At 44.8% G+C, this 13,611-nt stretch overlaps 2 protein-coding genes across 3 annotated transcripts; both read left to right on the forward strand.

Moving 5' to 3' along the window:
* Positions 1-4,628: 4,628 nt before the first annotated feature.
* LOC128303153 (nucleoporin seh1) lies at positions 4,629-6,381 on the forward strand. The gene is made up of 5 exons (XM_053040014.1): positions 4,629-4,670; positions 4,809-5,063; positions 5,169-5,821; positions 5,889-6,034; positions 6,103-6,381. Exons 2-5 carry the CDS (start codon positions 4,953-4,955, stop codon positions 6,270-6,272), a joined length of 1,080 nt encoding a protein of 359 aa, XP_052895974.1. The 5' UTR covers positions 4,629-4,670; positions 4,809-4,952; the 3' UTR covers positions 6,273-6,381.
* Positions 6,382-6,613: 232 nt separating this feature from the next.
* LOC128301994 (PX domain-containing protein kinase-like protein) lies at positions 6,614-12,740 on the forward strand. 2 transcript variants are annotated; one of them, XM_053038689.1, is made up of 6 exons: positions 6,614-7,662; positions 8,220-8,361; positions 10,139-10,282; positions 10,353-11,210; positions 11,281-11,594; positions 11,721-12,740. In XM_053038689.1, the coding sequence occupies exons 1-6, from the start codon at positions 7,558-7,560 to the stop codon at positions 12,162-12,164; spliced, it is 2,007 nt and encodes a 668-aa protein (XP_052894649.1). In that variant the 5' UTR covers positions 6,614-7,557; the 3' UTR covers positions 12,165-12,740. The 2 variants fall into 2 exon arrangements, with proteins under 2 accessions (XP_052894649.1, XP_052894651.1); XM_053038691.1 differs by having other exon boundaries at positions 11,733-12,740.
* Positions 12,741-13,611: the final 871 nt, after the last annotated feature.

Here is a 13,611-nt window from a genome sequence, read left to right on the forward strand (position 1 = left end):
CGACGACCTTCTCACTTCGCCGCTTCGTCTAATCTGGAAATCCGACTGATTCGAAAGTGACTTCCAGCTGATCATTTTTTCGTCTTCCTCGCCAGCGGTCATCGTCAGCAGCGTTCCGAACATGTGCACCGTGGAATTGATGCCGTCAGAGGCGATTGATAAGAGGGCTGATGGTGAAAATCGACCAAAACAAAGCATCGCTCATCCCAGACGTCCAGGGCAACTCAAGGTCGTTATGAAAAACCTGGTGGACAACGCATCAGTGTCTGGTTCGTATATTAGAGAATGAATTCTGGGCTCTTTACAAATTTTCAAATACATTTACAAAACCGAACCTCAGCCAATACAAGTTGCAATTTTTATTTTCAATCTCCACCTGTCGTAGCCTTACTCGAAAGCGTCTGAACTGGTTTCCTTTTAATAGTTTAAATTGCTTCCCGTTTGTCTCCTGAATGGTAATAAAATAACCTTGAGGGTGGTAACGAGGCGAGACGGCATGCAAACGAGAACCGAACTGGAAAGCATCCCGATTCCGAAGAGCCCTCAAAGAAACCGGATCAATTATGCAAGACCGGTGTGTGAATATGCGTGTTCCTCTTTGGAACTGTTAAGCAGACATTCAATTTCCCTGCACATTCCACTTGAAATCAATAATAAAAGGTATGCAAACAGTGTAGGACACTTTCGCAGGCCGTAGAACAGTGTCGATCGAGAAGGCCATACGATCGACTGCGATCACTCCTGGTTCGTATCGTTCCATCAACTAAGCCGATAGTTTATTATTTACTGATCATGTTGAACGATCACAATATTGCCTTTACACGAGCCATAATGAAATAGAGATGGAACACAACAAAACAACCAGGTTCCAACCAGCTGCCACTGTACAGGAAAATGGACAAGAAATTGACGAATGTCCCGCAAACGGAAAAAAATACCTCTGAAGTACCTCCCGGTTGTATAGGTGAAGTTTTTACCCGATTCGTCTTACGGCTTTTCGATTGCAAAACACTTTACGTACTCACGATTTAAATGCACTGACCCCGGAGGTTTATTACGGTTGTCGCTTTTAACCTTCTGCCACGGAATCGGATTTTGCCCTGCCGCGATGTGTTCAGTAAGACCGTTAATGATCGTGCACCGAAACGGAGCTTTAACTTTTCAGCCCGTAGCAAACGTCTTCACCGCGTTTGGGTCTTGACTGCCGGAATTCTTACACCCCAAAACTATTCAATTGCCGTGCGGAGACCACGCTACACGCTAATGAAATGAACATTTCGATGCAAATTGTAACGATCAATAGAAGGTATTTCGATGAAGGGAAACCTTTCGCGTTGTGCTATCAAACCTAAAGTTTATGATGTTATGAACCTTATATTTGATCTATCTACGCTGGCTCGACATTTGCATCCATCTATTCAGTTTAATAAATCCAACAAAACATCTCAATCTCGCAGTTAAGGTCCAAGATTGCTAAGCCATGATACTGAAAGGAACGTCCCCCATCAGCTGATTGCAATTCTTGCTTTCTTCGCGCATACCACTGCCGCCACTTGGAAGCAACGCGTGTTTCACACGACACAACGCGACTAGACCTAATCGAGTCTTATCGCCTGATGGCAACACACAAGACGAAGACTAACTTCGCTCTACCGAAGAACCCGGCGGCATGGAAAGGTGCATCGGAGACGTACTTAAAAATTTTTATTCCCGCGGTGGCGTGATTCGTACCATCATGATAACAAGCACTATTATCTCCTTCCCGGGTATAACTCTCTGGCCACACAGAACACCCATACACACGTACCGAATCAACACTCGCTTTCCGGTGGGCGAATTAAAGGCAGACATTTTGTGGACATGAATTATCCCAATTTTTGCGTTCCGCTAACGTGCCATACTCACGGAAAAGGGAAACATCGCTGTGATGTTATTAATGTTTGGCAATTCTAAACAACTTTTTAATTGTGTGTTTTTTTTTGACAATAAAATTCTAATGCTTCCTAATGACTGCGAAATTTTGCTTCATCCACGCACCGGTTACACTTACTTAGCTGTCTCCGGGTCTGACTGCTGCTAACCGAACCGAACCTACTCCAAAGCGCTCCCGTTATGCTGCCTTTTCGCTACTTTCACGGATCACAACTGAAGCACAGTTCAAGCCGGTGGTACCATTGATAGCGCTGAGCTGCCTCAGAAATCGACGAAGCAAAAACATATTCAACCTATCGGCTGTTTTGGCCGCGGGTATGACAAGCTACACTAATACCAACGATTACTTAATCGGTACGTTTTGCAAAAAAAAAAAATGGGTGGGTTGCAGTAGATGTATGTCACTTCATCAATATCGATTACGATCTTTTAATGGATATGTTGTAATTTACAATGGAGGTGTGTTTTATTTATTTTATCAAAATCAAAGTTTTAAATAATAATTGAATTTTTGTTACTAAGAATGAAATTTTATTTAAAAATGTATAAATTAGTGTATTTTATGTGATTGATGATTTTTTTTACTAAACGCTAGTGGCAGAATCTGTGTTGTGTGTACAGTGTAAATTTCATAGGGATGACTTCTCAAAAGAGTCATTACGCACTTATCTCGATTGCAAATCTATTAACAAAGTTCAGCTTATTCAGACACCATTTCCTCTGACTTCTTCGTGGTTTGGCCAATGGAAACCTCTAGGAACGCAAAGTGATCTTTTCTTTTGATCTTCATCTTTAAATTACTCCGCGGATTATGTTGTCGGTTAACCAGAACGGGGTTAGTCCTTAGCACTCTGGCCTTACTTCAGAAAGAAGAAGTCATAAAAGAAGCCAGATCATATAGCCATAACCAGACCATATCCGGTGAATACAAACTGTCTCGCCATTTAAACTTTCTTTGGTCAGTTGTGACAAATTCAGTTTGAACAACACCACAAAAGCAGTTGCATTAAAATTTTGTAGTGGCCATTATCCATTAACTGAAGAAAGTTGTCAAATTTCGATCATTTAAAGCATATGCTAACTTGGATTCTTACAATAAAAAGACCTAACAATTATATCATCAAAATTAAACTTATAACAACAGTTTAATGCACAAGAATAATAGTTCGAAATTAAATTGGCGAAATTTTATCAATGAAATGCATCCTAATTCATGCTTATCCTAAAAAGCTTGCCCACGATCAACGAACAAGAGCTTTCAGTATGGATGCTTCGTTCCCACGCGTTGGCGCAGTTAGTAATCCACGTGCATCCAAACGAAAACAATCCCCCACCCTCAAACTAGTTGCATACACCCCCACCCGTTGCAGCCTGATGCACCGGGCGCGATCGAGTGGTGATAAGGTGTTTATTTTTGCTTTGTTTACTATTTACACTAACCGGTAACGGATACACCGTACGCGACGGATGAGTGACCTTGAAACGCACATACACTACGAATGGCGTTGCGAAACGATGGTCCGTGTACGGGTGTGCGTGAACTTGAGAGTAAGTTTACGAGAGAGAGAGACGCAGAGACAGAGAGAGAGAGACAGAGCGAGTGCACTCGGAATGAGGGGCAATAATTTGCGAATAGCAGAATAACCTGCCGGCACATGGAGGTCTTCGAAAAGGCAGATGCAGCGAATGCACGCACCTTCTTACAACTCATAGCAGGCCGATAGAATCGTGGACGTTGAAGAGCTTTTATCTGCTTTACAAACCACTTGTCCGGGGGGACCATCACTGTTTGCAATATCTATTTGATGCAATCAACGCGTAAACTACCGGGGGCACGGCACAACACGTCGTTGTCCAACTGTCCCTCCCTATACACACGCACACACGTGTCATTTTAGTTTGGCACTTTTGTATGGCTGATGGTATTGTGCGCACTAGCGAAAGATGCCCATGTCGGTTTGATCCGGTGACGCGCCGCCGAACATCACACCATCGTTCGTGATTGGTCGGTAAGGCTGGGCCCATATTAATTGGACAACTTTATGCCGTCACGGGTGGAAGCGAGCACCAGCATCGGCGGACGCCTCCAACAAGAGAGAGATGCCAGCAGGGCCCACCATCTCAACACAGGCTTCCTCCTTCATCTGTTCCAAACACGCTAGGCTAACGGTAATATACGGCATGCTATCATATGGCGGCCTGTCCTAACCATCTAGCTCTCGACTGTAATCCGGCACCACATTATCAGCTAAGGATATGTTATCACCTGCAGGTCAAACAGAACACAAAACAATAAGGCACAGCACGAAAGGACTACATACCATTTTCCATATTTCTGTGCGCTCGCTATGGGGAACAGCTCCACCGGGAAGCCTGTTTCTGCTCTTGGATAATCGATTTTCCTAGGCTTTCTGCGAGATATCGACACACGTTGGCCTTTCAGTTTTTCCTAACACACCGGGGAAAACTCTCCAACGACGTTCCGTCCAACACACGACGCTACGCTCCGGACGGTGCGTAATACTGTGGGCACAGACACGACTACAGTTGGCTCGCGTACGGCCAGAAAAGCCTCATTTCCACCCGTGATCCCGTTGCAGGGCACAAGAAAACGTACTTTGCGTGGAGGAAGGAATTTTATTTGTTTTCCTTTTCTTGACGTTTTCACAAACGTCAAACGCAACGCGCAGCAGCACCACGAGAGCGACCAGTTGCCCGGGAGAGCGGTTGAACAAAATGTATAGATCTTACCTAAACATAAAACTATTCACCGATTATTAGATCTAAAATAGCTTTCCATACTTGAGGAATAGTTTGCACGTAAATACACACACCAAAGCACTGTTTCTCATTGAACAATTTGCGATTTGTTGCAGGCGCGTTTGAATGATTGTTTTTCTCTGTCCCGTTCGCAGCTAGCTGTCAAACGAGCAGCTACAAACGTCAAACACTCTCATTTGTTCCGCGAGAAGTTGCAAAAACCAGCGCATCGCACGTTTAGTTTCGAAGAAGGGAAAATAATGTTTGAAACGCAAATCATCCACACCGAACATAAAGACGTAATCCACGATGTGGCGTACGATTACTACGGGCAACGCATGGCAACCTGCAGCAGCGACCAGTACGTGAAGGTAAGGAAAAAGCGCGCGCGACCACTGTTGTTTACATCTGGCCCGGGCTGTCGGACCACTGCTGTTCCTTTGAGTTGTTGTTTAATCTTACTCCGTGTTTCGTAGGTATGGGATCAAAACGAGCAGGGCGTGTGGAGTGTAACGTCTAGCTGGAAATCACATTCCGGGTCGGTTTGGCGTTTGTCATGGGCACACCCGGAATTTGGACAGGTACTGGCAACCAGCTCGTTCGACCGTACCGTCTCGGTTTGGGAGGAAACGGTGGGAGAAAAGACCAACCCGGCCATGCCGCCGCTTAAGCGCTGGGTACGTCGTACCAATTTGGTTGATTCCCGGACGAGTGTGACGGATGTGAAGTTTGCACCAAAATCGCAAGGCCTAATGCTAGCTGCATGCTCAGCGGATGGCGTTATCCGCATCTACGAAGCACCGGACATCATGAACCTGTCGCAGTGGACGTTATCGCACGAGATTAGCGTAAAGATTCCGCTCAGCTGTCTTACGTGGAATCCGTCCATGTTTCGGCTGCATCCCGCAATGATTGCTGCAGGAAGTGATGATTCGTCGCAAAGTACCGGTGGCAAGGTGTTCATATTTGAATACAGTGAGAATGCAAGGCGCTGGGCGAAAACTGAGACGATAAATTCCATCACTGAACCGGTGCATGATATAGCGTTCGCACCGAATGTGGGGCGCAGTTATCACATTTTGGCCGTCGCCAGTAAGGATGTTCAGATATTCAACCTTAAACCAATTCTGTAAGTTGCAAAGGAAACGCTACCAATGCCAAGCGAACAGTTAAATTATGTTTTATTGTTTAAACAGCGATCCGACGGCTAACTCGAGACTGGAAATACAACCGGCGGCTCAGTTTGGCGACCATTACTGCACTGTATGGCGCGTAACATGGAACATCACGGGGACGATGCTAGCCTCGACTGGTGATGATGGATGTGTTCGAATGTGGAAAAGTAAGTGAAGAGCTCAGGACTACAGCTAGTGGCAGCAATTAATGAATATGCTTGTTTGATATTTTTAGTGAATTATTTAAAGAATTGGCGCTGTGCCGCGGTGCTTAAGGCGGAAAACTCCGAATCGGCTCCGGAAACATCGGTAACTGCTTCGCTAAAGTCTAGTATAGTGAATGCAACGGCTAAATATTACAAGAGAGGCACAATCAGCCATCCGGGGCAAGTACCACGACATTAGTGGGCTTTGCAACGTGGTACAGGAAATAGAAGAAATTCCATGCTTTTGGACGATTTGGAAAAAGAGTTCGGGGAGAATAAACGTTAGCAAGAAGTAAAAATATCGTACACATAAATCATATTTTATTGCCTTTTTTTCTTCAATCGTATCCTTTTATTATTTGCAACGAACCAATTTTCAATTTAAATATTTTTACCTGACCGTCCCAATATGTTTTGATTGGAGCGGATTACAAGAACCTCTGGTTCGGAACGATAGCTCCGACCTGAAGCTGGCCATCACTACACCGAAAAATCAATCAACATTTTGGTGTATCGTAAAACAATCGTAAAATATAGAAATCAACTGTAGTGCTGTTCGTTCAACGATGCAAAACTACGGGATGGCCAGTTCCATAAGAATATGCATTAGATAAAGAGCAGCAAAAGGCAATTGTGTTTTTGTTTTCCGTTCGTGATTTGCTCGGCTGCTGCTGTTATCGCTGCTTTTCGCTACACGTTCATTTCGTGCGATTCTGCAGTGCAGAAGTGTGCCACACGGTCAGGCGGATTTGTTTTCGTCCTACGTTTGCTCGGTCATTTGTATGCAGTGCAGTTCCGTTCAGTCCAGGTCTTCAGGCGCAACGACAAAAACCTCCAGATGCTGGTTTCCGTGTGATAGCCACGGTTCCGTCAAAAAGGTTACCAGCAATCGTTCCGAAACCGTGCAAGTAGTGCGTCATAGGCGAAAAGCACAACCCAGTGGCCAAACCCTTGATGCACGGTGGAAAAATGAAATAGCGGACGAGGAATAGTTTTAGTACAAGGCCTCCGAAAGAGTCCCCCCGTGGAAGAGAAGATGCGCAGGTTGTGTACGGTGGAAAAAGTGTACACGTTTATATGCGCGTGTTAACGTCCCTGGGAGTGTTCCCGGTGAAACACTAGATCCGGTTGCTGCAGTGTTGGGAGTAAGCAGTACAGTTCGCCTCCCCCATCGGGTGAAAGCAATCAGGACATTAACCCGAAAGGTGGAACAGTGGAAGATATCCAGTTAACCGAAGCAGTTCCTTCATTCTCATCGAACGTTGAGTGCAGTGTGTGCCATCCGTCGTAACTCTTCTTTTTAGGTGCAGTTCCGTCGTTCGCTTCAAAGGCACCCAAGGCCTCCGATTTCTCCGACGCTAAGTCGCATAGTCGCATAGCCTGGATGTGGCAAGGATCAACACCAGCGGTTCTGTGTTCCGTTTCTGTTTGCTTTCCGAGGTCGGAAAAAATATCCGATTGCTGCATTACCGCCGGTCCAACAAATGGCACTATATGAGCAAATTGAAACCACGACAAAGGTTACCCTAGACGACACCGAGTCCTGCTGCTGCACGATCGAAACAGCACAAAACATCAACGGGCATACGGTAAGTAACTTTCTCTCGATTGGACGGGGGTGTACGTGTGTGTGTCTTCGGTGTTGTCTCTTGTCCCTTGCTGTTTCCGGTGTCGTAGAATGGTGTTCCATCTCGATTGGGATCGATTGGCCACGTCGTATAGCGCAGCAATAGTGTAGCATGCTTTTGCATATTAGCCTGGTCTACAGGCGACCGGAACAAAGAGCCTTGCTAAAAAAAAAACCCCCCGAACCAACGGATGATGATGTTGATGAGTCACACACCGCACCTAGTTGCACGCGCACACCGGTGTGCCAGAGCGGAATGGAAAATCTTTTCGGCTTCCGGTGGCTTTTAAGTTTCTTTTAGTTCTCCTCCCCCCCCTTCTGGCTACACGTCCATGTTCTTACGCTATCCCGTTTTTTCTGTTTCTTTTCGTCCCGACATGCTTTTGTTTTATCGGTTTTGTCTCCACCATGTGTACTTCTTTCAACCATTCCACCAAATCCTTCCATCACCTGTAATATGTGTGTCACCCGGCAAAAACGACCAAACGAACGAACGAACGAATGGAAACATACACACAGGAGTATGTGCTGCGAGTACAGCGCGGACCGTGCCCGGAAAACAGCTGGCGCATTCTCCGGCGCTACAATGATTTTGCTTCGCTCAACAAGTGTTTGCAAATTTCAGGGATCGATTTATCATTCCCCGGCAAGAAGCTAATTGGTAAGTGGTGGTACAAGAGTATTCAATGCATTGCACTGCAAATGCACTAGAAAGGCCGCAAGGTACGTTTTTCAGGGAAGGAGGTTTGCGAGAAATCATTCCGTTTCCCGTCCTCTCCTTCCCGGGCTTATTGTACTTTTAATACATGGATTAAAAGTGTTCATAAGTATGTTATAATTTTCCCATATTTTTTGTAGTGCCCCCCACCATTGAACGGGATGTGAAGCGCAGAAGTCATTCAAAGAGCGAGAGTGACGTTATAGGAATTAAAAAAAACACACTTTATTTTACAAACAGCACCATCACCCACACCCAAACAACCCTCAGTCGGCTGTAAACCATGGCTTGCTCAGACAAAAAAAAAACCAGCTGCCTGGCGCCAGTTGGATATAGTAATAACGTAAAAAGCGTACGCCAGGAAAGGATGGTTCGATGTACTCCCGGGGAAGGTGTGAACACGCACTACACGAAAAACCAGCAAGAAGTCCGGTTGCGATCGATAGATGTTTTTGTTTTACACATTACACACCCCGATGTTTCTCCTTGATTCTGTCGTCGTCGTCGTCCTCACCGTCATCGGGCGTCAATATCCTTGGTGGCTAGGAGGCCGTTTGCTATTTGCTTTTCATGCGCACCGACCTCCGCTCTTCCGGTTTTCGGTCACGGCACATGGTAGCCGGGGTAGTGCTGTTGTTGCTCTCTCCGATGCATCCATTTCCCTTTTTCAGTGTGAGGACGGATGATGCTTGATGCGTGGTGTGTATGTGTGTGGTGATGGTGTGTACGTGTACCATGTTTCAGACGTCCTTGTGTACAGTGCATGCCTCATATATAGGAACTATGTAGTACAATTGTATTGTTGTATGGGAATTATCATTATCATTGTTTTATCATTATCATTGTTGTGTATTGGAAGTCGCGCCGGTTGTCATACAACAGAAGTGGTCCAAAATCCTATGCGGACCAAATCCCTCGTACGCAGGATAAATTATCAAGCTACGGGTAAATGCAGCCACAGAAAAGCAGAAATGATAGGATATATACTCAGAGGATATAATTCCCATTCAAAAATGCACAAGTTTTGAATCTGCACTTGAAAATCTGAGATTCTGTAAACTTGAAATTTTCTGTATTGTTTCCTATTTATGAAATGCTCGTGCATATAAGATGCAGTGTCGTTTTCAATTTTATGCAGTTTATTAGTAAAAACCATAGCGAGTTTGCTTTACGATAGTGAGCGTATTACTTACTTCGATAGAAAAGTTAATGAATTTGTTCACAAGTTATATCTTTGTAAATATTAAACCAATACCACGCACTGTACGAGCTCTTTGGCAATCGTCAAGGCGTAGCATTGTAGGCGAGTAGCCACTGTAGAAGGATACGTTTTAAATGATGTTACTATTTTTTCCTTGCAACGCCTCCATTGCGAGTGGTGCCTGTGTTGTTCTCACTAACCCGATTCGATTCATAGCGTTCTGTTCGATACCAAAGTGGGCACCACTCTCGCTCTTGTGCTTCACGGCACCAACCAGGGTCCCGTCCTGACCAAAGCTCAGAACTCAGTTTGCCACCATGTGGCTACAGCAGTTTCATTACAGATACGGTTTTAATCGGATCACATTGTCTCTATCTCTTCCTTTTACTTTCTCTCCTTGTACCGTTACGCCCTTTTCGCAACCTAACCTGCTTCCGGTCCTTAATTTACAACCTTGCCCCATACACCGGATTCTCCTCCCAACCCGGTTTCCTGTCCTCTGTGACTTTCCCGCTCTAGGTAATATGCGCCCAGATTTCATAGCTGAACGGTTGAACGCATTACAGGAGTATATAAATCAGGTACTAATGAATCCCATTTTGGCATCATCGTTACCAACCAAAAAGTTCATCGATCCGGACAGTTACTCGACGCCGTTTCATGGTAGGTAGACGATCCCCCATTTGTATTGACCGAACCATTGGTTAATGTTTCCGTACGCTCATTTCGACAGATTTGGCCCTGCAGTATGCGTCGATGAGCTTGCGCACCGATGGCGTGTACACGCTGGGACAGTCGCTCGGTCCGATCGGGTGGCGTTTGCGAAAGCATTACTTCAAGGTGGTACACAAACCGCAGGGAAACAAGCATTCGCCGGGTCATTCGACGACCAAGCACCATCTGATCAAATCGAGCTCGCAGTCGCATGGGAAGCAACACACGACGCAGGTTTGCGTGACTACCTCGACCGAGAAGGACTACAACAGCAGCACAAGGGACCACAGCGGACGCGACGATCTTATCCTGAGCTGGACAGAGTTCGGCCCCGATCGGTACATTGACGAGAAGGATATCCACACGGTGCTGAAAAATTTTGGCGGTGTGCAGCATCCGTATATTGTACCGATCGAGCACATTGCTTCGAACGATAGCGGCGCACTAGTGATACGAAAGTTCTACAAGCAGGGCAGTCTGAAGGATGTGCTCTGCTCTGCCAGCCCGTGCAATCCGTTCCTATCGAAGTACGGCAGCCCGAAAGGGCGAACACCGCTGCCGTTGAAAGATTTAGCATTGTATGCGCGGCAGATACTGGAAGCGATTCGATTCCTTCACTCGAAAGGTATGGCGTGCGGGCATGTGCACTGTGGCAACGTAATCGTGGTCGATGGTATTGCGAAGCTGATGGATGTGGAGAATTTTATCTTTGGCGTCCCTTCCTTCTATCGGCCATTCTTCGTGCAGCACAGTAAGATAAACACGTGCGAAGCGATTGATGTGTACGGATTCGGTCATCTGCTGTACGAGATGTGCATGGGTTATCCGTTGCAGGACTCTTACGCACGTCAGATAAGCGACTGTCCGGATAGTTTAAGTAAGTTGAAGTTGGATAAGGTATATGTGTGGCTCGTTTTTTTTATTAATCGTTGTTGGTGTTATCGTAGAATCTTTATTGGAATCGATCCTGTCGAAAGATGCCTGTAAGTCGTCGCTTCCTACGCTTGATCAGCTGACAACGCACCCATTCTTCGGCGAGTATGCTGGCCATTTTAACGATTTGTACGCGACAACCATGGCTGTTCAGAAGCCACATCTAAAGTTCTCTACCAACGCCAAAGAGCAGCTAAAGCTGGCAGTTCAAAAGACTGAGAATCGTGTCCGTGAGGAACAGCGCTCCGTGAAGAACCAGAAGCGTTTGGTTAGGGTGCAAGAGATGATGACGTCCGAGGAGGAGAAGAAAAAAATTAAACAGAAAGCTGTGAGTAATTTATACCGGTTGTACTAGTACAACAAATCCCTCTACCATTCCTTATTGGTTTTACTCTAATCTCTACTCGTGATATCTCGATTCGCTTTATTTTATTTAATTGATACTTTGCCATAGAAACATGAGCAGAAACAGGCAAAGCTGCGTGCACAAAACTCTCTGCAACTAAATAACGGTCCGCCAACAACGGCATCGTCCGGTATGACCGCCACGGTGCATCTATCGAGCTCGACCGGTGGGATCGTGAAATCTGACAGCGCAAACAGCATTACCTCACCGCAGGAAGCACTGATGTCACCACCGCCGCATGCAACGGACAGCGGCGGCAGTTGTTCCCCGCAGCCACCCCCATCGGCACCACCGATTCCGGGCCCTCCCTCGTCCTTGCCGCTGTTTCCACCCGATGCCGGCAGTTCCAGCGGGCCAGGTAAGCTTGCGAAGTCAATTTCCGGCGACGACTCTACCGGTGGTAGCGGTAACCGAAGCGCACTGCTACAATCGATTTGTAATTTTAACAAAAGCGGATTGAAAAAGATTTCTCCCAGCGAGGCCGGAAAATAAAGCCGAGATGAATAATGCATTGCTGCCGCTATGGCATGTCCGTCGCAATCGATAGTCCGTTGATTCTACTGCATTCTCACTAAAGGAAAAGGCTGTTGTTTAGCAAAACAAGCGACATACACTAGCATCTAAGCATTCTTTTCAACACTGAATTGTTGTCCTGTTTCCATGTTTTGTGGTGCAGGAAGCTGTACCATTGATTGAGGAAATAAGAGAAAACCGATCTTCGCACCTGAACAGTTTGCCTGAACAGCACTGCAACTAAGCGAACGCATCTAACGCTACATCATTGAATCAAACCAGTGAACGGATTTCGTAGCACACAGAATGAGCACGATTTTTGGACCAATTTTTCATAACATTAGTAGCAAAATCAAATCCAGAACAAACATAAATAAAATATAACATACTTAACAAAAGATAGAGCGAACGTAAGTGAGGAAACAAAGAAAAAGTAAATCATAAACTGACCTGACCGATGAGATAAACCATGTAGCCAAAGTATAGATGATATGACAAGGAAACGAAAGTAGACTAGAAATGCGTTGTAGAGAAATAAGGGAAAAGAAAAGCGAACAAACATGCTAACTTTGTGTTGCCACCCCGGATACCTAATCATGTTAAAAAGTAAGATATATTTTGCCTTTATCGGCCGTATTCCGTTCATGTTCCTTGCAGTTTGAAGGTTTGATTTTTGTCAAATGTATAGGAAAATGAAAATCGTTATCCTTTTACCCCTTCATCCTTTTATGCTTTTATGTATTCGTTAGTTATTTATTCTTTTTGACTTTTAATTAATTGATGTTTGTTTTTGTTCTTACTATTTAGGTGTTGTTTGTTTTTATTTTGTTTTGTCTATCAGAAATACCATTTTAAATTTTGAGAAGAAAAACCAACCTTAATTTCGTTTGTATATGCCGTTGGTTGTATTTTTAACTTTAATTTAATTGTGCGATATGGATGAACTCAAACTGGGTTCTGTATTTTCTTCTGAGGTGACAGATATGGACATGGAAAAATTGGAATATGTATTTGATTTTCGTTATTCAAAGCCAAATATTTAGCCATAGTTTAGAAAAGCCAAACGTGGAGAAAAAACTAGAATTTAGCATTAATTTCAATGGAAAGGTTTAGGAAAACGTAACGAGTGCTTATGCATATGAATGGCAAGGAACCTCATTTGATATTTAAAGGAATTGTTAAACATGTACCTTTCCAAACGAAGGGATTGCATTATAAAATGAAACCACTAAAAGAACAGCAACTCGTTAATCTGAATATGAAATAAGCACGAGGGATTGATGTTTTGTACTGTCCGTCACAACAACCCACTCAATCTCGATATGGTCTCCCTTTGACATAGAGATGCTCGATAAACTCATCTAGTATTATGAATATGAGTTTAACTATTTGGATTGCCTTCCCCAAAGTCATGAGAGTATTTATA

The sequence above is a fragment of the Anopheles moucheti genome, chromosome 3, assembly GCF_943734755.1.
Source record: "Anopheles moucheti chromosome 3, idAnoMoucSN_F20_07, whole genome shotgun sequence".
Taxonomy (NCBI): domain Eukaryota; kingdom Metazoa; phylum Arthropoda; class Insecta; order Diptera; family Culicidae; genus Anopheles; species Anopheles moucheti.